Source organism: Dermacentor albipictus, chromosome 6 (genome assembly GCF_038994185.2).
Source record: "Dermacentor albipictus isolate Rhodes 1998 colony chromosome 6, USDA_Dalb.pri_finalv2, whole genome shotgun sequence".
Classification (NCBI taxonomy): Eukaryota; Metazoa; Arthropoda; class Arachnida; order Ixodida; family Ixodidae; genus Dermacentor; species Dermacentor albipictus.
The window spans coordinates 111120642-111146960 of record NC_091826.1 but is presented as its reverse complement, the minus strand read 5'-3'; the positions used below and the strand labels follow the sequence as shown (position 1 = coordinate 111146960).

Below are 26319 nucleotides of genomic sequence, written 5' to 3'. Positions count from 1 at the left end.
CACAACTTGCTGCCAAACCACTGCTTACCGCGCCTTGTGCAGCAGCATGGACGAGGAGCTACATTGTCAGCTGATGACAGCTCTCACGCCGTGCCTCGACTGTGAATGCGCGTTTGAGGTTCTGTTTATGACATTGCCTGGTCTGTGAGAAGTCTGTCTATAACAAAACTAGGCTGCTCGGCGGGCAACCGCGTTTTGGGTGCGTCCTTGATGCTTCCTGGTGACATCATTTCCTCCGAGCACGCACCACTTCAGCCGCAATGCCCTCTTTAGCGCCTGTAGGACAGCGTCAACGTTACACGCCCTGTACCCCTTCGCATATGAGAACGCAACATCTTTGCGCAATCTGACCCCACGACTGCCACTATCGTCTTTCTTTGGCGCGATGCCCTCAACGCAACGTTGACGCCTTCTTCGTCCTTCGACAAACAGCCAAGTACATAACAATTCTATAGAAAGGTCGGGAGAACGTCTTCAGTGTAGATTGCCTAAAGCCGGCCTATATATTGACGCCTCGTCTCACCGTACCTGTGCGCATCGATGTCACCACAGTCGCTACCCATGTACCATAGACTTAAAATCGTTTCGCGCAGTGCTCGTTTCGGCGTCCGGTCTGGACGGGGGCCCTGTATATTGCACCCTTTTTTGACAGCTTAGGGACGCTTGCAGAATTAACAAGCATAAGAGGAAGAAGAAAATAAACGTGCGTGGTTCGTGGCATGCGTGAAAGTATGACCCGACTCGCAGAGAACTACCGGAATTTGACGTCTTGTATTTGTAGGCTGTTTCTATAGTACCGCTTACCTTAGTCTTGACGCGACGCATCTCCTTCAACACCCGGTTTGCTACACTGAGTGGTGGCACCCGGCAAGCTGGCGTGACTACCTCGATTGAAATGACAACCAACCCACTCGTCTCCAAGCTATCCACCTCCACAACCGTTGTTTCTTCCATGAGCGTTGGTGTGTGTTTTTTCCAGCAATAAACACTCGCTGTAGATCTGGAGAATGGCCTCATATTCGATCAGAGAGACCGAACCGCACTAGTCAGCAACCGGTGCGCTTCGTTTTCGTTTGTCAGTCTTTGTCATGGCGTCTGGTTTCTGCTTCTCATTCCAGCTAGTGATGAAAAAAAATTATGGCGTTTTGCTTGCCAAAGCCACTTTCTGATTATGAAGCATGCCGTAGTGGAGGACTCCGGAAATTCCGACCACCTGGGGTTCCTAACGGGCACCTAAATCTATGTAATGGATGTTTTCGCATTTCGGCCCCCATCTAAATGCGGCCGCCATGGCCGGCATTGGATCCCGTGACTTCCTGCTCAGTAGCCCAGCACCATACCCACTGAGCAACCATGGCGGTTCAGTTAAACATTGTACCGCACTCTTGACGTATCGTGAGGAAAACTTCGTTCAGCGAAAGATGGATATCCTGCTATAGGACTATGCCGTGGCCAATGATGCCATCAGCTTGCCTTGACTGATCATCTCCGCAAACCGAAATCAAAAGTTTCGAAACAGGAAAGCGTGCTTATTAAGGCAGACTTCATTTTGATAAGGAATATCTTGTTATCCGCGAAGCGGAATGCTTTGATGACATTCTTAGTCTGTTCTTCTAAGCGCTGTCAACTTGAGGCAGAGCAGTTTGTCGGTGTTAAGGCGATAAACTACATAGCAAAAATAACAGCCCAATGTTTCCAAGGCAATGACAAAGTTGTAGTTGAGGAAGAAAGGGCTGTGAGAGAGAACCTGGTGGAAAATGGGCTGATGATTACACATTTCAACTGGAAGAAAGCAGAAGAGAAAATTCTGCAGCGCACAGTCACACGGCTAGACGAGGTTCCCGTGAGGCAGACTAATGAACTAGGACCCAAAAGTAGGGAAGCTATGTTGAAACAACTAGAATAAAGTCAAAAAGACAAATAGCTTGGTGATTATATAGCTGTAAATTTATAAAGTTAAGACGGAGAAATAATTCACTCGTGTAGGCCGTTTACCACTACATTGTAAATATACAGGTTAGCTATGCGGGCAATTAAATTAAATCAGCAAACATGGGCGTAGAGAAATTGCATTTTGGGAGAACTGCAGAATGGCTTCGGAATAAGGAGACGTTTTGATGATAACTTATTTTTGCTTACTCAGTGTAGTGAAATATCAAGAGCAAGTAGCAGGCCATAATAAATGACCTTTTTAGACATTACAGGAGCGTGTGGCAGCGTAGACTGCAAAATAGTGTGGGATATTCTGGAAAGGGAAGGCTTAGGCGATGATTGTCAACAGCGTTTGAGATTTACCTAGAAAATACCACTTGCGTTAAATGGGGAGGGATGATGCAGGGGTGCCCCTATCCCCACTGGTGTTTGTGTTGTGCATGGTGAAGATTGAAAGGACACGAGAAGGAAGTAATACCAGGTTTAATCTATCATACAAACAGGCGGGTACAGTAGTAGAACAGCAGCTTTCATGTTTGTTTTATGCGGACGGCGTTGTGGTGCTACTTAGCAAGCAAAGTGATACGCAAAGTCTAGCTAATAACCGTCGACAGGAAGGCGATAATTTTTGTCTGAAATTTAGCGCTGAAAAGTCAGGAGCTATGCTATTCAAGGAAAACAGCGAACAGTCTCAACACAGGTCCAGGGGCCATATAACGTAGAACTATAACGTAGAACATCGGGTGGTGAACCGCAAGGTTGTCTCAACAGACCAAACAAATGCTCTCCTCCTTTATGGGAAGTGACTTTTGTTTGCTTTAAAAACGAATAACATTACCTACACGGAGCGGCTTGTCTTATCTTGTTGGCTGGCAAGAGGCGAGGAGCACGCTCAATTGGAGAGGGGTAGTATGGAGCCGAGCCAGTGCACTGAAAATCGATAACCGGATAAAGAGGGTGTTGCCGGCGTCCGCGATTGGTCCGTTTTCCCTTGCGTAGCTTGCGGTGGCTGGTCGAAAATCGCGGCGGCATGCAACGGAAGATGAAGAATGCCGCTAAAACGGATCCTCAGCAAAGAAGAGTTGGCACAGCGAGGTAGTAAACGTGCCTACAGTGCCTGAAAACTTTATACGACCACGCAAAAAGTTTGATTGTACGCAATTAAACCCATGCTCTCCGACAGGGGCGAGTAGCCAGTGCCTGAGCGATGGACGGCAGCCATCTTTTGTTCCTTTCGGAACGGCGCTGTCCGTGACTATTCAGAAAAAAAATCAGTTTTGTTCGGCATATTATTCCATATTTAACGCGTACATGTAACTTTGAGGCTGTGAGTTTTTGCGGTATTGGGACGTGGCGTGACAGGCAGGTGAAACAGCTGGAGCCTGAAAACTTTTTGTCCAATAACCCATGGCTATTGACGAAAGGTGTCAAATAAAAAATAACTATTTTTGTTTTTTTTCAGTCCAATCATGCCCAATCAATGTGCACACGTCATATGAGATAGGGAAATACGCGGTTTTCGTGACGTCGCGTGACAGACAGGCAAAATGCAGGTGGTCCAAAAAGTTTATGAGCAATCGCGGAAGGCTAAATGTAGAATTTAAATAGAATACTTTGAAACAGCCTTACGTTATAGCGCCCCAGGAAACACCTCGCGCAGAAGAATATTTATACCTTGGTACATGGATGAACGAAGGCAATAGATATATGGGAACACAGGAAAAGACAATAACAGTAAAGAAGAATAGAAATGCGGCCGTTATAAACAAAAAGCGGCGTGGAGATACGGTAGGTACGAGGTGCTCAGCGGTATGTGGAAAGGTCTAATAGTTCCAGGACTTTCATTTGGTAATGTGATTGTTTGCTTGAAATTAGAGGTACAATCAGGACTCGATGGCAACCAAAGGTGAGTGGGACGCGTCGTATGAGGTGCTCACGGGAAGAGCACAAATGAAGCTGTGCAAGGTGATCAGGGCTGGACAAGTCTTGAAGTGAGGGAGGCTCACAGTAAAATTAATCACTTAGAACGGCTGAGGAATATGAAAGAAAATAAATGGGCTGGGCGCGTGTTCAGGTATTTGTACACGAATACCGTTGACTCACAGTGGAGGAAAAGAACTAGGAAGCTTAGAACAAAGAACAGCGATTAGGCTGCCTGTATGTTGAGCAACACAGCAACAAATAACATTGAGAAGAAAGTCAGAGAGGCTGAGGTTATCTAATGGGTGGCTGCAATGGAAATGAAACCGGCCTTGGGTAACTATGTAGAAGGAATAATGTAAGTCAGAAAAAAAATAATTGATGATAACTAAAAGGAAACTCATTACCTTTCGAAGTGAGATGAGGATGCCTAAGAACACACACTTACAAAGTGAAATGTAAGAACGAAGAAGAATGATGTGCCCCCGCAGGGGCGTCTGCGTCAGAAGGCGTTTGGTGTGCTGCGACACCACGTACCCGAGCACACGAGGGTTGGACCCTCCCGCGTGTAGCCGTGCGCGGCTTAGCCGTGTCCGGGGAAAAGGGGATCCTGGGAGTTGAGCCGATGCCGGGTGTTCGGACCCTTAAGGCCCCCCGGCGGAGGCAACACACCTATTTGGCCTCTGCTTCACGTAGACGGCACCCCCGGACTGACCCATCTGGGGGAAATCGGCAGTCGCCTTTTCCTCTCTCTCTATACCCCCATCTTCGCCTTTTCTTCTACTTTTAATCTTTCCTGTCCTCTCATCTTTTCCATTCACTTCAAATTTTCCTGTTGGCAAGGGTTAACCTGGCGTGGCTGTCCTACCTTGGGTATACCATATTGGGTTATAGTAACGGCATACTGCTGGCGCTGTGCATACTTGGTTACATGTTCTCCCACGTCCCCTTGTTGGGCTCCGTGGTGGGTGGCAGACGCCGTTGCCGAACAACTTACTTTTTCCCGTGGGATCCTCGAACCCGTTTTCACCCGATCGTGCCTCGAAAAGGTTACGCACCGACGCAACCTCGCTATTCATTCCCCCAAACAAAGAAACTTTCCCGAAATTCCACGTAATTCACTGTGAACAGTTATCTACTAAAGCTAGAGTAATCTCACCATTTCTTGTCGCCAAGTGCCTAAAAGAGACCGTTGGAGCTGGTTACAAAGTAACAAAGATGGCAAGTGGGGATTTGCTCCTCGAACTAAAGGACAAGGAACAATACAACAGACTTGCACACCTCGTAACCTTTGGTAACATCCCTCTTTCTGTCAGCGCACATCGAACTATGAACACAGTCAAAGGCGTATTGTCAGATGAAGACCTAATGCCACTGAATGAAGAACTCCTGGATGTAAAGAAGGACCAAGGCGTAATCCATGTGCTGCGCATCAAAATCAGACGGAATGACAATGAAATCCCAACAAAGCTTTTAATACTCACTTTCAGCTCAACTACTTTACCCGAGACTCTTGAAACCGGCTATGTAAAACTATATGTTCGACCCTACACTCCTAACCCGCGACGTTGCTTAAAATGTCAGAGATTTGGTCACGCATCCCAGAGCTGCCGAGGACAGCTTATGTGCGCAAAGTGCGGCGCAACCGGCCACTCTGCTGACGACTGCAATAATGAGGTGCATTGTGCGAACTGCGACGGCAGTCACCCTGCGTACTCCAGAGCTTGTCCAGCCTGGAAGAAAGAAAAAGAAATAATTACAGTAAAACTTAAGGAGAACATCACATTCCGTGAAGCAAGACAAAGGGTCTCTTTGTTATTTTCACTGAAAACATCTTTCGCTGAAGTGGTGCAACGGGGGGCGGCACCACAGCGGCCTCTGGCGGCAGCCCGGACCACGCCTAGCGTGCCGAGGCTAACGCCACCTGCCCCTATGGTGGGAGCAGCCAACGCTGCCCTGCCATCTCTCAAAGTGTCCACACCAGTGGCCTCTTCAAGCTCCGGCAGCAGCCAGAGCACCGCAGAGGCGACAGGGTTCCTGTCGACCTATGGCCCCGTGGAGACGAAGACTCCGTCGCTTGAGACGAAGTCTACGCGACGCACACATCGCTCTCTGGAGCGGGTGTCCCGTGCTTCGCAAGAGGCTATGGACACCAGTCCAAGCCAAACTGCGCAAGTAGCGCCGAAGGAGCGGCGAGGTTCTCTTGACCGCTCCAAAAAGGACAAAACACCAATTACAGGGCCTAACAAAGGCCCTGTAAAGTAATGTCATTCTCCTCTTTCTTGAGACACACAGCACAACCTTTTTTTTCAACATGGATGACATCATACAATGGAATATCAGAGGATTATTAAGAAACCAACAAGACATCCAAGATATTCTCTGTAAGTTTAAACCTAAAGTGCTGTGTGTGCAAGAAACCCACCTAACTTCCAAGCACACTAACTTCCTCCGACAATACATGACTTTCCGGAAAGACCGCGAGGATGCTGTCGCATCATCTGGCGGTGTAGCTATCATTGCTGATAGAAGCGTAGCGTGTCAGCATTTGAGGCTTCAAACGGCCCTTGAGGCCGTGGCCGTTCGAGCCGTACTTTTAAATAAAGTCATTACCATCTGCTCTTTGTACATACCACCACATTATCAGCTTCACAGACGCGACTTAGAATCATTAATGGATGAGCTCCCGGAGCCCTATATGATTCTCGGTGATTTTAATGCACACAGTAGTTTGTGGGGCGATTCACGCTATGATGCGCGAGGTCGCGTCATTGAACAGGTGCTTTTTTCCTCCGGAACATGTCTCTTGAACACGAAGGAGCCCACATATTTTCACCTAGCCAACAAGTCATACTCTGCCAAAGATCTTAGCATTTTATCGCCGACGCTTTTACCATATTTTAAATGTAATGTGCTTAACAACCCATATGGGAGTGACCACTTCCCAATAATCCTAACTACGCCGAAACAAGATCAACTTCCCCCGCAGGTCCCTCGGTGGAAGATTGACACAGCCGAATGGGAACGGTACCGAACTCTTACACACATGGCTTGGACTGAGATGTCTGGTATAACCATAGATGATGCTGTTGCATATTTTACAGCTTTTATACTGGATGCCGCCTGTAAATGTATTACTCAAGCGAGCGGCATGGGTTCCAAGCGGCGTGTTCCCTGGTGGAACGATGCATGTAGGCAAGCACGGAAGAAGCAGAACAAAGCGTGGGCGCTGCTTCGCGATTCGCCAACAGCAGAAAACTTGGAAAACTTTAAGCATGTCAAATCCCAGGCAAGGAGAACGCGCCGACAAGCAAGACGAGAGAGCTGGGCAAAGTTTATATCAAGCATCAACTCGTATACAGATGAGAGAAAAGTCTGGAATAGAGTGAAGAAAGTTAATGGGCAACAAACGTATTCCTTACCTCTAGTAAATAGCCACGGAGAAAGCCTTGAAGACCAAGCCAACTTTCTCGGGGCACATTTTGAATACATATCGAGCTCTTCACACTAATCCGAAACCTTCCTAAAATACAAAACACAAATAGAAGAGCAAAAATGAGAAAGAAAATCTGCTAAAAGTGCGGCGTACAACGATCCATTTTGTATAGCAGAACTGCAGGCAGCACTAAACTGTTGTAATACATCCGCCCCAGGTTCAGACCGCGTGATATATGAGATGTTAAAACAACTACCATCCGAAATACAGAAAACCCTCCTTTACCTATACAACGTTATATGGTCTTCCGGTGAGATCCCGTCTGTTTGGAAGGAGGCTATTGTAATTCCAATTCTGAAGCACAGGAAGGATCCTTCCTCTGTATCAAGTTACCGACCTATAGCGCTAACAAGTTGCCTTTGCAAAGTATTCGAAAAAATGATTAACTGTCGCCTACTACATATCCTCGAATCAGATAAATTCTTCGACCCATACCAGTGCGGGTTTCGCGAGGGTCGATCCACCAGTGACCATCTCATACGTATCGAGGCACGTATCCGTGAAGCTTTTGTTCATACGCAGTTTTATATCAGTATTCTTAGATATGGAGAAAGCTTATGATACTGCGTGGCGGTTTGGGATATTGAGAGACCTCTCACAGTTAGGTATACACGGCAATATGTTTAGTGTTATTGAAAGCTATCTGTCTAATCGCACATTCCGTGTTCGAGTGGGCAATGTTCTGTCACGGAAATTTGTACAGGAAACAGGAGTGCCGCTGGGCGGCGTGCTCAGCTGCACGCTCTTTATAGTAAAAATGAATTCTCTTCGTCTACACATTCCACGTAACATCTTCTATTCAACATATTTTGACGATGTGCAGACAGGCTTCCAATCAAGTTCTCTTGCAATCTGTGAGCGACAGGTCCAGCTTGGCCTTAACAAGGTCTCCAAATGGGCGGACGACAACGGGTTCAGACTGAACCCACAAAAAAGCACATGTGTCGTTGTCTCGAGAAAAAGAGGCCTGCACGCTGACTCTGAAATTCTGTTGCATGGTGAGCGTCTGCCTGTAAACAAGGAACATAAATTTTTAGGCATAATTTTAGACGCGAAATTAACGTTTGTACCGCACATAAAGTATCTTGAAATCAAATGTATGAAAATAATGAATATCTTAAAGGTGCTCTCACGCACAACCTGGGGCAGTGATAGAAAATGTCTCATGAACTTGTATAAAAGCTTCATACGCACACGACTAGACTATGGAGCCATGGTCTACCAGTCGGCTACTCCAACTGCTCTAAAGATGCTAGACCCTGTCCACCACTTAGGAATTCGCCTGTCCACAGGTGCCTTTAGAACAAGCCCAGTGGAAAGTCTGTACGTTGAATCTGATGAATGGTCAATTCAACTGCAGAGAACATACTCGTCTTTCATGTATTTTCTTCGAGTAAATGGAAACAGTCAGCACCCCGCGTATTACACCATAAACGATTTGTCAAGTTGTCAACTTTTTCGCAACCGGCCCACAGTGGCAAAGCCTTTCTCACTGCGTGTCAGAGACATAGCTGAAGAAACAAGTTTTCCCCTGCTTGAATACCACCTTATGTCCCCTGCTATACGGACCCCACCGTGGCAGTGGCAACCAATAGAGTGTAATACATCCTTCATAACTGTGACAAAGCGCGCTCCTCTCGCGCGTATACGAATGTACTTTCTGGAATTACAACACAAATACTCCTGTCCTGAATTCTTTACAGACGCATCAAAGTGTAGTTCCGGCGTATCTTACGCAGCAGTCGGTCCATCCTTTTCGGATAACGGTGTTCTGCACACGAGCACAACTATCTTTACAGCAGAGGCCTACGCCATATTGGCTACCGGTAAACACATTAAAGAATTGAATATCCCAAAGGCAGTGTGAAGAAGAAGACGCGCCTCGTGGCACAGCCGCATCGCCAACGCGCGGCTTGTCTCGGCTCGCGCTGTTGATTGCTGGCGTCCGTTTGGACAGTGCTTCGGGCTGCTTCGCCGTTCCCGGTTGCTGTGCCGTTACATTAGGAGCCGCCAATAAACCTTTTCTCAATTGGTGGAGGTGCTGGGACTCAAACCCCTTCGCTTGAAACCCTGGAGCTGAGATCACGAACGCTACCACCCGCCATGACCGACAGCTCCTCCCAAACGGCCGCGACGCCACAGTCCGTCACCTGCACCGGCGTTCCACGACAACGGGACCCCAAGGTCTTCAGCGGTGCAGACGACGAAGACGTAGAAGACTGGTTTGCGTCGTATGAATGGGTGAGCGCACACAACAAGTGGGATGATCCCGCAAAGTTAACTCACGTCATCTTTTATCTGGCTGGTGTTGCCCAACTGTGGTTTCACAACCACGAAAGTGACGTGCCCACATGGTCAGTCTTCAAGACAACCTTTACGGAAGTGTTCGGCCGACCCGCTGTTTGCAAGCTCCGTGCCGAACAGCGCTTGCGCGCCCGAGCACAGCAGACGGCGGAAACGTTCACAAGCTACATAGAAGACGTCGTGGACCTTTGTAAACGAGTCAACGCCGCAATGCCCGAAGCTGAGCGAATTCGCCATATACTGAAAGGCAGCGATGACGGCGCATTCCAGATGCTCCTAGCCAGGAATCCGCGCACTGTGTCTGAAGTTGTCAGCCTGTGCCAAAGTTACGATGAGTTAAGGAAGCAACGCGCTTCGACTCGGCGTCCTTTGGGAAGCGACGACTTGTTGGCGAGCCTTGACAACATGTACGACCCATCCTCATTCTTTCAGCGGGTCAAAGACTTTGTGCGTGAGAAAGTTGCCCGCCAACTTTCTTTAGTCCCCTTCACTCAGGAGCCCACCTCCCGTCTTCCAAACACGCTCCGCACCCTCATTTCCGAAGAGGTCGCCCAAGTTGTCCCTTCCGCACCACATCAGCCGCCTGCAGCCATGAATCTCAACTCTACGCGGGCAGTGCAGCCTCTCGCCACGCCTCTCACCTATGCGCAGCCAGTCCTGCCTGTGGCCGCGCCTCTTACGTACGCCCAGGCAGTACGCAGGCCTCCACCGGCGTCTTTCACGACCCAGTCCCAACCGTTGCCACCGGAAGCCCATGCTACATCTTGGACCGCACCGCGAGCTAATCCTTGGCGGACACCTGACAATCGACCCATCTGTTATTCTTGCTGCACTCCCGGACACGTCGCCCGATATTGCCGCCGTCGTCCTCAAGCGTTCGGCGACGCCTCGCGGCCCTTCCAGTACGGCAGCCAGCCATTTCGCCAATACGCCGCTCCTTCCCCCCAACCGTATGCTCGTGCTGACATCCCAGAATTTCCTTCGCGTCGCTCGCCATCCCCTCGCCGACGCTCGCTCTCCCCAATGCGTCGGCGACCCGCACCACCTGACCAGGAAAACTGAACGTCGCAGTTCAAGAGGCAAGAACTGCGCCCCATTCGAACTGTCAAAGTCCTCGCGCCTCTCCTGCTAACGTGGTCGAAATTTGTGTAGAAGGTGTTCCTGCATTCGCTCTTGTGAATACCGGCGCAGCCGTTTCTGTGATAGCCGACAAACTGTGCCGTTCGCTGCGCAAGGTGACCACGCCGCTTTCTGGACTGTCGCTTCGTACGGCAAGCGCGCAGCCCGTCACTCCGCACGCAGCCTGTACTGTACGTGTGCTTATTCACGGCATTGTTTACATCGTCGAGTGTATTGTTCTTCCCACCTGCTCGCATGACGTCATCCTCGGATGGGACTTCTTATCCAGTCATAAAGCCGTGATCGACTGCGCCCGCGCCGAAGTTGAATTTTCCCCTTGTGACGCACCCTTGGACGAAGATTGCGACCGCCCTTCTAAACTTACTGTGCGCGAGGACACAGATATTCCACCTGGCTCCTTCGCCCTCGTCCCCGTTTTTTGCGATGCCATCGCTGATGCAACGGTCCTCTTCACGCCGTCCGACGTCTTCATGAGCCGTAAATCTCTCCCACTGCCCTTCGCGACGCTTGACATGGCTGGCGGCTGCAGCAATATCTACTTTTACAATCCCCTCTGTGCGCCTATTACGTTGCTCGTTGGTGAATGCCTTGGCTTCGTGGAACTCCTCGACTCTTCGTCTTTGGTTGACGTCCCTGGAGACACTTTTGACGTCGACCCCGGCCAAGCATCTTCGATGTCCGCGCTTGAGGAAACGTCCAGGGTTGCGTTCTCGCATGCCATCGCCGATACCCTCACACCTGCCGAACGCGCCGACCTTCTTGATCTCCTGCACAAATTTAGAAGTTCATTCGACGTTTCACAACCTCACCTGGGCCGCACGTCGGAAGTGCAGCACTACATTGACACCGGTTCACATCAGCCGTTACGTTAACGACCATATCGCGTCTCTGCCGAAGAGCGTCGTGTCATTACCACCCAAGTCGAAGATATGCTGCGCCGTGATGTTATTCAACCTTCGCACAGTCCCTGGGCATCTCCTGTCGTTCTCGTTCGCAAGAAGGACGGGTCTATTCGCTTTTGCGTCGACTACCGTCGGTTAAATAAGGTAACGCGCAAAGACGTCTATCCTTTGCCGCGCATCGATGACGCCCTCGACAGTCTTCAGGGCGCAGAATTTTTCTCGTCCCTTGACTTGCGTTCAGGGTACTGGCAGGTCCCCATGGCTGCGGCCGATCGCCAGAAAACCGCGTTCATTACGCCTGACGGTTTATATGAATTTAAGGTGATGCCTTTCGGGCTTTGTAACGCCCCTGCCACCTTTGAACGACTCATGGACAACACGCTGCGTGGCCTCAAGTGGTCTATATGTCTGTGTTACCTCGACGATGTCGTGGTTTTCTCGCCCGATTTTCCTACTCACCTGCTCCGCCTTAGACAAGTTTTGACCTGTCTCACGAACGCTGGCCTTCAACTCAACCTCAAGAAGTGCCGCTTCGCCGCGGGAGAGCTCACCATTTTAGGCCACGTTATCTCCAAGCACGGCGTTCTACCCGATCCTGCAAAACTTCGAGCAGTCGCTGAGTTTCCGAAGCCTCAGACCATCAAAGAACTTCGAAGCTTCGTGGGCCTATGCTCATATTTCCGGCGCTTTGTTCGAAATGTCGCATCGATCATGGCGCCATTGACTCAGCTTCTACGCGGTGACGCCGCCCTCTCCTGCTGGTCCCCTGCATGTGACTCCGCCTTTGCTACGCTGCGTCGTCTTCTCATCTCCCCACCTATTCTTCGCCATTTCGACCCGTCAGCTGCAACTGAAGTACATACAGATGCCAGCGGGGTCGGTCTCGGCGCCGTACTCGCCCAACGAAAGGCGGGCTACCCCGAATATGTAGTCGCCTATGCGAGTCGCACACTGACGAAGCCTGAGGCCAATTACAGCGTGACCGAAAAAGAGTGCTTGGCTTTAGTATGGGCACTTGGCAAGTTCCGACCATATCTGTACGGGCGCCCATTCGACTTGGTCACAGATCACCATGCGCTTTGTTGGCTCGCCAACTTGAAAGATTCCACTGGCCGCCTAGCCCGTTGGGCACTACGCATCCAGGAGTACGATATTCGCGTCGTCTACCGCAGTGGACGCACACACTCCGACGCAGATGCCTTGTCTCGTTCACGTTTACCTCCAGACTCGGCCTGCGCAACAACTTCCTCACATTCCGTGTCATCTCTCGACATGGACTCCTTTGCAACCGCACAACGTCGTGACCCGTGGGTCGCTTCTCTTTTCGACTATCTTTCTGGATCGTCGACCATCCCTGTATCCCGAACCTTCCGACGCCAAGCAGTTCATTTTGCCATTCGTGACCAGCTGCTGCACCGACGCAATTACACTCCTGAAGGTCGTCGGTGGCTTCTGGTGGTTCCCCGCAGCTTAAGGTCTCAAATATGTGCCGCTTTCCACAACGATCCGCAGTGTGGCCATGCCGGAGTCTTCAAGACGTACGAACGAATTCGCCACCGCTACTACTGGCGCGGCATGTACAATTTTGTACACAAGTTTGTTCGGTGCTGTCTTGACTGTCAACGCCGCAAATCGCCGCCTTTACGCCCATCTGGTGCCTTGCAGCCGCTCCCGTGCCCTGCCACACCCTTCGATCGCGTCGGCATCGACCTATACGGCCCGCTTCCTATGACACCAGACGGCAATCGGTGGATCGTCGTTGCTATTGATCATTTGACACGCTACGCCGAAACTGCTGCTTTACCAAGTGCCACAGCGCGGCATGTAGCCTCTTTCGTCCTACATCGCTTCGTGCTTCGACACGGCGCACCTCGGGAACTCCTCAGCGATCGAGGTCGCGCCTTCCTCTCCGAAGTCGTCGAAAGTTTGCTTTCGGAATGCCATATTATTCATCGGACAAGCACGGCATACCATCCACAGACTAACGGGCTCACAGAGCGATTTAACCGCACACTTGGTGATATGCTCTCTATGTACGTGGCATCTGATCATGGTAACTGGGACCGCATCCTTCCATTCATCACGTTCGCGTACAACACCGCGATCCAGGCCACTACGGGATTTTCACCTTTCTTCCTCCTGTATGGCCGCGAGCCTACGCATACCATCGAAACGCTCCTTCCATACCGTCCTGACGCCTCCGAGTGTCTACCTGTCTCCGACGTCGCCCGACAAGCCGAAGAATGCCGCCAGCTAGCGCGCTCCTTTACGGCAGAGCAACAGCAGCGCCAGAAAGAAAACCGCCTCGACACGCATCGAAGCACGACCTACGCTCCAGGCGTTCTTGTGTGGTTGTCGGTCCCTTTCCAAACGCCGGGGCTTTCCTCGAAACTCGTCCCAAAATTCGAGGGGCCTTACCGAGTCTTGGAGCAAACATCCCCGGTGAATTTTCTCATTGAGCCCCTGTCACCACCTGAAGACTTGCGCCGGCGTGGACGTGACATCGTCCACGTCTCGCGTCTCAAGCCCTACCACGACTCTGCCTCCCGATTCTTAAGGCGCCAGGATGGCTCTTTTTGTCCGGGGGGAGATTGTGAAGAAGAAGACGCGCCTCGCGGCACAGCCGCATCGCCAACGCGCGGCTCGTCTCGGCTCGCGCTGTTGTTTGCTGGCGTCCGTTTGGACAGTGCTTCGGGCTGCTTCGCCATTCCCGGTTGCTGTGCCGTTACATTAGGAGCCGCCAATAAACCTTTTCTCAGCAGTTATATATACAGACTCTTTGAGCGTCGTAAACGCATTGAAAACTGTGAAGAAATATAAAAATCCTATAATTGTATCTCTCTATTCAGCATCATGCACCACCGATGCGTCCAGGCAGCATATCGTAGTATGCTGGGTGCCGGGGCACCGCGAGATTGAAGGAAACGTGTTGGCTGACCAGCTAGCCACATCCGTCCACGCGAACACTGCAGACCTTTACACGACTGTTCGTGTAATGGACCTTAAGCCCTTTATAAGGAAAACGCTCCGGGCTTTCTGGCAGCGGTTGTGGGATAAATAAACAGAAAATAAACTGCATGTTATCAAGCCATATCTTGGCAACTGGCCGCCGGTATCAAAGAACTGCCACTCGGAAGTAATACCTTGCAGACTTAGAATAGGACACACATACAACGCATACCTCTTGTCAAGTTGGTGATCCACACATGTGTGATAAGTGTGGGGAGCCACTTACCGTGCTTCACATCCTGATGCAATGCAGAGAATTAGATGCAAATAGGAAAAAGCATTTTCCATTACCTCACCGGCAACAAATTCCACTTCATCCCCAAATGATTATAGGTATGGAACTTCTCTTTAAACATCAATCACTGTTTCAATTTTTAAAAGCTGTACATAGTTTTGGTACTATAGCCCCAGGAAATCCGTAGCACAGCCTCTTAACAGAGGTTTCTGCTGCGGCAGCTGCATTGAAAGAAAGCACCTGCCTCCCAGCCTTTGGGCTTAAAGGCTTTAAGGAGACATATCTGCTATTTCCATATTCATGCATTTTAGCCCCATGATCACTTGTCATTCGTCCTATACCCAGAGACCACTCCACGTATCACTGTCATAATTTTATACCTATATATCGTTATACGCTTCTACGATAGCGACTAATTTTAGGCCACTTTACAGCCATGTTACACCCCAGCATCGTAACTCACCAATCAGCGCTTAACACATCATTATCAGTCATGGCGCTCTTTGGCCACACCTGGCCCTTGCGCCACTAAACAACACACATCCATCCAAGAATGATGTGCTTGCTGCGGTAAAGCTATGGAAACGAGGGAGCATGTTGTATTAGAATGTGAGCATATCTACACAGCGGTCGACTTATTAATCACTGGTCTCCTTAAAGCCCTGGGGTTCTGCAAGAGCAGGGGGAAAGTAAACATGTCTGCAGTAGAGATCAGTCAGAGGTAATTGGAAGATTGGTGGAAGAAAAGTAGGCAAGCGACAAACAACGGATGCGTACGAAAACTGTTCACAATAGGGGTACAGAAACTTTGAGCATGGTAATTCATCGTGTTTTTCTTTTTTTTTTCTTTTCAACATATTTAGGACATTAAGCAACAAAATAACAGGAGCTTGGTGGCGCAGCCTACCGCCCACCGTCTCAAAGGAACGCTCATAACATCCATGCGTCCATCCAGGGCCTGGTTACCTGCAGCGATCAACGAAGAAAAAAACTGGGAGAGAGCATCACGTGACAATTTCGAAACCTAGTAATAAATGGATAGAGGAATGAGATGATGGGAAATAAATCCTCACGTCATAGGCAAGCGGTATATTTAGTCGTCTCGCTTTGGTTGCGTCTGCTGCGGGGGTTCTAGAATACGCGAACATAGCAGGCGTTGCAAACACGCGCTGAGGTTAAGCAAAGGAAGTCAAGTGCGTGAAGCATTCGACTCTGTGTTATGTCAGTCAGGTAATGCACAAACCCCACCTTGCGACATGCCGCTTAAGCAAGGAGCAGATAGGCGCCAAAGCTCTAGAGAACGAAGTACTTGGGTAATTAACCGGCATTGTATCCAACAACCCGCGACTGCCACCACAAGGATGACTGGTCGTGTCTCGGGGCTGTGTCGGGGAAACGAGGAAACGTTTGACACTGCAAACACGTGAAGGCAACCAAGGCACCCTTTTGACGGCGATTCGTCGCGTTTTGGGGCATCTTCATTGAAACAATGATGCCTTCTGCCCTTGCAAACATGTGAAGGCGATCCAGCGAGTGTTAACGGCCGCAGCGACTGCACAATTAAAGAAATGTGAAACGACACGGAGTTTAGGTAGCGTTTTCAGCTCCTGGAAAGCTTGCTGTATTATGCTCCTGCATAGGGAGACGCATGAATAGGTTCCATGGCTGCGTAATAAAGCACACCATTTCCTACGTAGATTGCAGTGTTGGGGTAACCTGTCAGATTCCTCTATCATGTGGCAAAGTCTACGTAGGCCCAACAGGAAGGTGCGTAAATGTACGCTTGCGTGAGCACGGATTGTCAATAAGGAATAATGCGAGTGGGCACCTTTCTACCCATTCCTTGGCATGCCCGTGTAAACCGATCCTCAAAGGAGTGAAGGTATTGCGCCGGTGCCGAGATAGCCGAAAGAGGGAGTTACGCAAGGCCTATCGTATATGAAAGAAGACAGATGATTGTGTCAGCGACACCTCAGTTTATATGGGCAACAACGAGATGAGGTTTACTGATGAACGTAGTTAGGTTGCGTGTTGCTTGAGCAGACATTTTCTTTAGCGATTACACTTTCTCCGCGAATGCGCAGTAGTGTATTTCTGGAATGCATTTATATATGGTTTTTGTGAAATAAAGATTAGTTGCAAGTATGCGGCTGTCTTCGTGTGTTCTCTGTCTTTGTTTGTTCGCGCAGATATAAAACTATGTGCTAACATGCACCAACTCGCCCAACAAGTTCTTCTAGGCGATAAAATTGTTGCCGAGGGGCCGTATGCTGTGTAGCGGCGCGGCGATGGAGCTGCGCACCACCCCCGCAGCCATAAACAACTCCGCGGGGCGTCCCGCGGGCCTCCCGTAAGCGGACCTTCGCGAGTGTTGACACCAGGCACACGGACACATGATCCGACTCATTGTGCCGAACGTCGTGCGCGAGCTCCCTTTTCTTGTTACTGTGTTTACTGCCTTCCTTTCGCACTAGGTCCGTGCACCGCACTTCTCTATGCTCCTTTTCCCTCTTTTCTCCTCTCGTTCTCTAAAGCCCTCGCCACTTCGGGCGCGCTGCGCGCGCCCGCTCAATTCTCTCTTTTGACAGAATAAACTAGACCTTGTTACCGAAAAGACGTGTGTCCGTCTCGTTTACCACGGCTCTACAAAGTGGTGACCCGTAGTTTTCTTCGCGGCACTGCCGAAGTTATTGTGGAGCCATGCACAGCAACGAGATGCAACCAGACACTGAACTTACGGGCACGACCGAGCAACAAGACGTCTCTGCAGTTTCCATCCGACTCCCACCATACTGGGACCGCAACCCTGCAGTTTGGTTTCTTCAAGCGGAATCGCAATTTATTCTCTCTGGCGTTCGCACGGAACAACGCAAGTACCACCTAGTTGTTTCGGCACTGTCGCCTACTGCTGCAGAAGAAGTTGCCGACCTGCTTTCTGGACCGCCTCCCGCCACTCCATACAGCGATCTTAAGGCTGCCCTTCTCGAGCGCACAACAACATCGCAGCGAGCCCGCATGCAACAGTTGCTCTCCGCAGAGGACTTGGGAGACCGTCGGCCAAGCCAGCTCCTTCGCCGTATGCGACAGCTCATGAGCGACAACACAACTGTAAGCGATGACCGCCTCCTGCGGGAACTGTTCATGCAGCGCCTTCCAGTAAACGTTCAGATGGTACTCGCTACAGCCACGGTGATGGACCTCAACAGCCTGGCCAGCTTGGCGGACAAAGTCATGGAGGTGGTGACGCCAGCGGTGTGCAACGTAACATCATCAAGCACCACTGCGAGTTCAGCCCCGCAAACATCATCCTCCGCCGATTCTCCCATCGACGTGCTCTGCAATCGCCTTGATCAATTAGTTTGTGCTGCGGAGCGTCATCGCACTTCACCCCGTCACGGAAGGTACCGCGGCTCGAGTAGATCACGGCGTCCAAGAGAAGAACGCTCCCGGTCTCAAACGCCACCACGGGTATGCTTTTATCACCGCCGCTTCGGGCAGGAGGCGCGCCACTGCCTCCGTCCTTGTGCATGGCAGGGAAACCAGCCGGCCGACCTTTAATGGCGACAACCGGTCAGGGCCAAAGCAAAAGTCGCTCATGACGGATGCCTCCAGCTCTGCGGTCGGAGCGGTACTGCAACAAAAAGTAAACGGTGGGTGGCAGCCCCTTGCCTTTTTCTCAAAACGCATGACCCCCGCACAAACACGCTACAGTGTTTTCGGCCGTGAGTTGCTCGCCATGTTTCTCGCCGTGAGGCATTTCCGACACCTACTTGAAGGCCGCTCTTTCACAATCTTCACTGACCACAAGCCTCTCACCTACTCAATCGGCCGCTCTGAATCATTATACACTCCACGTGAGGTGCGCCAGCTCGCTCTCATCTCAGAGTTTTCAACTGACATACGCCACGTCAGCGGCGTTGACAACTCACCAGCTGACGCCCTCAGTCGCGTGGATGCTATCACGCGCAGTCGCTCCAAGAGCTCTATCTCAACATCATTTCCTTTCAACCTCCGAGAATTGGCTACAGAACAAGCTAGTGATTCTGAGCTCCGTCACCTACGTGACGCGTCAACATCTCTTCAGCTTGAATTAGTTACCTTTGAAGATGTGCCAATTGTTTGCGACACCTCCACGGGCACACCTCGGCCTTACCTAACCACCTCATTCCGCAAGCAAATATTTGACTCATATCACACTCTTGCACAGCCAGGCATTCGCGCATCTCAAAAGCTTATCTCATCACGCTTCGTCTGGCCGGGCATGAACGCAAATATCAGGGACTGGGTCCGCTCGTGCGCACCTTGTCAGCGCGCGAAAGTTCAGCGGTACCCTGTCCCCCCCACAAAGCCTTTCTTGCAACCCGACGAACGTTTCTCCGTTGTGCACGTCGACATTGTCGGCCCGCTACCCCCATGCCAAGGCTATCGCTATCTTCTGACATGTGTCGACCGCTTTACACGCTGGCCCGAAGCGACACCTATCCCCGACATGTCTGCAGCTACTGTCGCCGCAGCTTTTGTTTCCGTTTGGGTATCCCGATTTGGCTGTCCAACGAAAGTTGTCACTGATCGAGGCCGGCAATTCGAATCGTCCCTTTTCACGGAGCTACTTCACCTTCTCGGAACAGCACGCTTGCGAACTGCCTCCTACCACCCTCAAACAAATGGCCTCGTCGAGAGATTTCATCGCCATCTCAAGGCAGCACTCACAGCGCACGGCTGCCCAAACAAGTGGGTTGACAGACTTCCGCTCACGCTTCTCGGAATTCGATCTGCCTTCAAAGAGGACCTCTCCTGCGCTACTGCGGAGCTTGTTTACGGCACCTCGCTTCGCCTGCCAGCCGACTTCTTCGAAGAAAACACCCTCACCTCCTCTCTAACAGCAAGCGAGTACGTCGACCAGCTTCGCGATGTGTTCCCAAACCTCCGCCCGCAGCCTACGCGTTTTAACAAACCCCGTGCAGTGTACATCACTTCGGACTTGCAGACAGCCACACATGTTTTTGTGCGTTACGGCCCTGTGCGCCGCTCGCTGCAGCCCCACTACCTCGGGCCATTCCCCGTTTTAGAACGTTTTCCTTCTAACTTCGTCGTCGACGTAAATGGGAAACGAGATACAATCGCGCTTGAGCGACTCAAGCCAGCATTCAGCGAGGCACCCGCGCTTAATTATCTCGCCTCCCCGGAACATGCGGACTCCGCCTTGCAAGTGCGCGGTTCGTCACCTCTTCGTCGCGTTCACTGGGCTGCCACTTGTGCATTGTGAGCATCGTTCGTCGCTTCAGCTTCCTCTCTAAGGGGGGAGCAATCTGTAGCGGCGCGGCGATGGAGCTGCGCACCACCCCCGCAGCCATAAACAACTCCGCGGGGCGTCCCGCGGGCCTCCCGTAAGCGGACCTTCGCGAGTGTTGACACCAGGCACACGGACACATGATCCGACTCATTGTGCCGAACGTCGTGCGCGAGCTCCCTTTTCTTGTTACTGTGTTTACTGCCTTCCTTTCGCACTAGGTCCGTGCACCGCACTTCTCTATGCTCCTTTTCCCTCTTTTCTCCTCTCGTTCTCTAAAGCCCTCGCCACTTCGGGCGCGCTGCGCGCGCCCGCTCAATTCTCTCTTTTGACAGAATAAACTAGACCTTGTTACCGAAAAGACGTGTGTCCGTCTCGTTTACCACGGCTCTACAGCTGTATGTGTGAGAGAAAACTTGCCAGTCTCAGCCGATGATTGCGGCTCGATCTCGCACGCTCAAAGGGGGAAATCGGGAAGCAAGTGTGCAGTCTTCCGCCACGCACAAGGCACAAGGGGGAGTGCAGTCGCGGGTGAACGGGGCGGGAGGGCGTTGTGCTCCGGAGGCTGCTGCGTAGGGCGCAGCGCGCCGGCACCCGTGTCTTGACAATCATCTGCGATGTTGAAAAAAATGTGCGCGATGGCGCGGGCCTCGTTTTCAAAGCAAGCTGCAGTGTTTACAAATTGCACACAGGGCTGGTGCTTCGTATGCGCTGTGCTTTCGACGTTTAGTTCACGTTGAAACAAGACCCAACACGAAGGTCAATTCGCTCGCTGCTGCTGCTGCGCTACCTCGCTCCAGTGTAATAACAGCGAGTTTCGGCGGTCATCAAATGAGATGTGTTTATGTTTACCTGTGCGTGCCTTACACTGTGCTTATTGATTTAGTTAGCAAGCAAATGTGTGCAAGTATTGGCTGTATAAGCAGATAGATGTAGTATCCTTCCTTCCTATGGCTGTCTACTAATTTGCTATCGCAATGGATGCTTGGTCTTTCTGGCGAAACTGCGAGTTTTTTCGGCTAGCAGCATGGGGACGATGCTATATGCGGGGAGGCACAACCAGGCATACCTATTTATCGTTTTCTGGTGACCGTATTTTACCTTATTCTCAGCACAGTACTCGCCTTCGTGTATTGGAACTCTCTCAAATGTGGTCGGCCAAGTTAGTAGCGGTGGAAACGTGTATAATCACACTGAATGCGCGAGCTGAACCATGGTACAAATTATTGAATGCCAGTGCGTACCAGTGATTATTATAGTATGTACGACGGCTCCTGTTTAAATACCCGAGGCGCTAGACTCATACATCAGCTTTCGACAATCGACATGCGTCGTTGCCGCTTTCGTTGTGCTTGTCTGATCTGTTGTTTTTTTCTGTGCACAACTTGGCCCAATATGGTGGTTCTCGGGACTCAGTTGTTTCACTGCCTGCTTCTTAACTCCCTATAGCGTAATAATAAATGCACGCATTTCTTAGAGTTTTATTACCTAAAGGTACTTCACATGTGTTTATTGCCTATACCGGCCCGCTTTGAGTTCAGGAGTTCATATGAGCCGAACTCGAATATAGCTCAGCGAAATCACTTGTAGCAAGTGGACAAGAATTTCATGTACCGTACTTTCGTTTACAGGTTCGTAGGCTGGTGGTCTTTTTCTACATATGCCTGAGTCTCGTCAGCACCATCGGCCTACTCATAGCGTTTGTTGGGAAGGAGGCATCCAAGATTCGTGCAAGATACAACGAGGACCTGCACGTCCGTGCCGCAGAGTGTAAGGAAGCATTCACAATTCGATGACATATGTTTACGAACAACCTTTTCGATCAATTTAGTCCTGTCATGGTGAGTATGCCTTGCGCGAATAATATGAGCCAACTTCCCTAATTACCCATTCCGCTTTTAGCCTATATTTATGTGGTCATATAACATGCCATGCTTCCTCAAGTAGTTCCCTCTTTTTTTATGCGAACAACTTTTGGTATTTTTTTTGCTGTACAAGGGTTGCGGGGCTAAAACTTTCGCCACTCGTACAACCCTCTGTGACACTGCGGAAGCCTCGAATACACAATATTTTTTCAAAAGTCGCAATTAGCCCAAACACATTTAACTTTGCCGACGCAAGGCTCACAAAAATTCGGAGGACGCTTAAGCTTCACCTTTAAGAGTGGAACGCGATAACGTTCAAAGATTCTTGACTGCTCCTCACGCTTCCCGGCATTTCGAGTGTATGTAACCGTAATGTTTGCCGGAAACCATGGCCACGAACCCTATGCACGAAGGCGGGCTTTCTGATAGAAACGTGGCCTTTTGCCTGGGCCGTGATACGTTGGAGGCTAGCGCCAGCTGGAGATATTACGAGACAACCGGGTGCACCGCTCCATCGCCCCCGAGATACTGGCGCACCGGCGCGCGCAAATGGCGGACGCCGTGGACGGCCTATGCATAGCAGAAACACTTTAAAACGGTTTCTCTGAGTTCTTGCGCAATATTATTATGTTTTATGCTAAGTCAAATTACAATTCGACGCTATCATGTCCGTAGGTTGTGTGTACGTGATACCTTATGTTCTTTCTGCGAATTTTAGCTTGACAAATTCAATTCACAAACTTCCTTGCGCTACACGGAGGGCCTGGGTATCGGTGGTTCGGAAACCTTTTTGCCGAAACTACCTCCGACGCCGGATTTTGTGCGACGCAGGGCGCTTAACGTTATCTCATTAATAAGCCTATTTAATTTTCAACGCATGAACTTTGTGTCATGTAGAGTTGCCGCTATGCAACTGGATACAATGGGTAACGTGTCCCTGCATTTAATAGGTTCGCAAACTTGCCGAGATATAAAGAAACTGACTTTCATCCGCACACTTTTATTACCTAACACTACATCGCCAAACTTTTTGCACAATTTTGCCAAGTTTAATCTCCGCAATCTCTGTAGCGATGTTTTGCTATGCGCCATACATATTATAAAGACGTTGTTTACCAGGGCACTTACATAGGTCATATTTTGCAAAGGCTGCAAATAAGTCACATGCTTTGCCCTTATAAATCATGCATAAATCGCCCTCGAGTTCGCAACAGCTATTTAAGGTGACTCCTTTAGGGTCACCCTGTACACCGTGAAAAACTACAAACTCGGCGTAACACAAGAAATTGAGCAAAAAGAACAATTGTTCAGCAGATATTCCTGAAGCTTATATTTACTTTATGAACCTTAACTTTTTCCTGCAAATAGCACCAAAATGCTGCAACGGTCCGTCGTACTTGGTGTTGGTATACGTTTGGCACATTTGTTTTACAAACCTGGAAAACACCGCGCATAATGGTAACACACTATTCACAAATGTTACCCACAACCGTTACCCGTTATCGACAACACTATGTCACGCATGCAGGCAGCAGCTTCTGGCATGTTATTCGCTGAACGGTTGATGTTCGTCTTTGTAGTTTTCACTTATGCCTCTAAAGGTAGTACGCGAAATTTTAGCTTCGAACTGTATGTCTCAGCAATCACATTGCACGGCAGCAGACGAGGCTCAAGCTACGTAGACAGACCACAGAACATTGTGGAACACATGAGCGAGTGCCGAAATGACCGTATGCGCCACGTACTGGTAAGTAGCCTGCAGTCTAGAACACTACGGGCGTGCATGCGCGAATATTAGTGAGCTCAGGCACATCGGATTACGTCTTTCGCCCGTAGCTCGTAGATAACACCGATATGGTCCCGAGAGGCAGTCGCTGCATCGATCGCCATGTCATTGCTGTGCCTGTTGTTCGCGTTGTTTCGCTCAGAGAAAATTAGGGAAATGTGTGGGTCCCTGCTGGAAGCAGTAATATAATCTGCCTGCGAGCACAATATTGCAAAAGGATTTCGAGTTGTGCTAGCTGGTTGACGTTCATATTTGAAGTTAGATTGAAGCGCACATAACACGTGGACACAGTAAGGAAGTAGACAGGACAGCGCTTGAATCTAAACTGAATTTACTCTTCGACAGAAAAACATTTAGAAAGATGCGACAGTATTCTCGCGCATGCGCAGAAGACCAAGAAGAGACACTCATGGCCCCAGCGAGAAGATTTGAGACCCCTCAAAATTCAATCGCAGTTGTGTGTCTGGGTACGGACACTTTCTATCGTGCCGCGTAATGGTTGCTGACGGAATCACCTCTTTCTAATACGCTATGCCTCAACTATTTCAGGAGTTACTTGATCTTTGCGCCTAATGGCATCTTCGGCTGGGCGTTTCTGAGCCGTCGTCTTCGGCTGGTTGAAAGAGGGCTCGCTCCCTGCGTTCGGCTGGTTCTCGATCGCTCTCTTCCATCTTCGAGCGCTCTGAGGCGCTCCAAGCACTGTCATCGGAGCAGTCGTCGAGATTGAAGCGTTTCCCGCAACGTTATCGCACCACAGCGTCGCTGATATTGGCGACGTTCTACCATAACCTAGGCAACCTGGGAGACTACATGCTGGCGTCTCGACGAACGCTCGTCCCACGGCGCGTCCATCTGTTTTCCCGGCAGCGCCGGAGCTTTGAATAGGTGAAACAATGAGCCTTGGCAGTAGTCACGTGGTTTCGCATCTGCCATTTTCTCCACCGAAAGCGAGTCACAGGATAGGCGGGCGCGCTTCTCCTCTACCTCTGAGCTCGGGGAACCCCGGATCTGCCCGACTCTGCTTCGGGGGATGGAGGCGACCAGTCGAAGGTCATCATCAGCCTGGTTACGCCCACTGCAGGGCAAAGGCCTCTCCCATATTTTTCCAACAACCCCGGTCACGTACTAATTGAGGCCATGCCGTTCCTGCAAACTTCTTAATCTCATCCGCCCACCTAACTTTCTGCCGCCCCCTGCTACGCTTCCCTTCCCTTGGAATGCAGTCCGTAACCCTTAATGACCATCGGTTATCTTCCCTCCTCATTACATGTCCTGCCCATGCCCATTTCTTTTTCTTGATTTCAACTAAGATGTCATTAACTCGCGTTTGTTCCCTCACCCAATCAGCTCTTTTCTCATCCCTTAACGTTACACCTATCATTCTTCTTTCCATAACTCGTTGCGTCGTCCTAAATTTGAGCATAACCCTTTTCGTAAGCCTCCAGGTTTCTGCCCCGTAGGTGAGTACTGGTAAGAAACAGCTATTATACACTTTTCTCTTCAGGGATAATGGCAACCTACTGTTCATGATCTGAGAATGCCTGCCAAGTCGAAGGTACCATAAGAATAATTTATGTGTCACTAAACTGTGGCTTACACCCCCCGCTGCTGCAGTTTCTGCAGTGCATGGCTAAATATGTATAGCTTGTGGATTTTAACGATGCGGTTGTGTCCCCTAAGTGGGTCGTTTACGCCTATGCCGGATTGCCCCAGTTTAGTGACAATTTAACCACAGTTTAGTGATGGCGCAGACAGCCGGAACTCACGTGGTACGTAATAATCTCTGGTCATGTCGGAAGTCATGACGGCGGCGGACAAGCCGTGTCATCGTCCCACATTCAGTTCGCCTGCAGGGCGAAGGCGGCGAGCGCAGCGGCGGCTGTGGCGTCTGGCGTAGCAGGCTTGTATATTCGTGGTCAACTCTCTGTAGCAATGAAGGGGAAGCTACGGGCGCGCGACTGCTGCACGCGCGTTATGGTGCCAAGTAGTCCGCCAGCGTTTGACAGTGTTTTCGATTGCTCGCAACAGACGCCGAATCGACGCAGCTTCACGTGCGACAGTTGAGCGTTCGTCCAGACGCAGAAGGGAAAAGCCGCAAAATAAGTAATCTGTTACATTCAGTGGTGTGCTTTATCTTATTTTCATGCTGCTAATAAGGCGTTCGTTTTCTCTTCCCTAGCCTAAACTAACGTGGATGAAAACATGAGATTCTTTTGAAAAGCGCTCTCCCTTTTGCGCGCTTTGCCTCTGTAGCTTTCTCTTCATTGCCGCAGAACGTTGTCCGCGGGTATATAGCCGACCAGGCGCGAGTTCCGTGCTTTCCCCGTGAGCACGTGACGCGCAATCTCTTTTCTTACTTTGCACTCGGCGCCAAGGCTCCGGCCGACAGCGCCGAGGAAAATTCCCTGCTTTCCTACGTCGGTGGGTCCGTTCTAAGTCC

General features: G+C 50.3%; 1 protein-coding gene and 1 long non-coding RNA gene across 3 annotated transcripts in view; both read left to right on the top strand.

The window, feature by feature from the left end:
• Positions 1-26319, top strand: part of LOC135913291 (uncharacterized) — a 107555-nt gene that overhangs the window by 55089 nt on the left and 26147 nt on the right. For both annotated transcript variants that reach the window (XR_010567953.1, XR_010567954.1), the window contains one exon: positions 21860-21998. This is a non-coding gene — a long non-coding RNA (uncharacterized lncRNA). The remainder of the gene's footprint in view (positions 1-21859; positions 21999-26319) is intronic.
• Positions 17608-18498, top strand: LOC135913289 (uncharacterized). Its single transcript, XM_065445876.2, has one exon. The coding sequence runs from the start codon at positions 17639-17641 to the stop codon at positions 18494-18496; it is 858 nt and encodes a 285-aa protein (XP_065301948.1). The 5' UTR covers positions 17608-17638; the 3' UTR covers positions 18497-18498.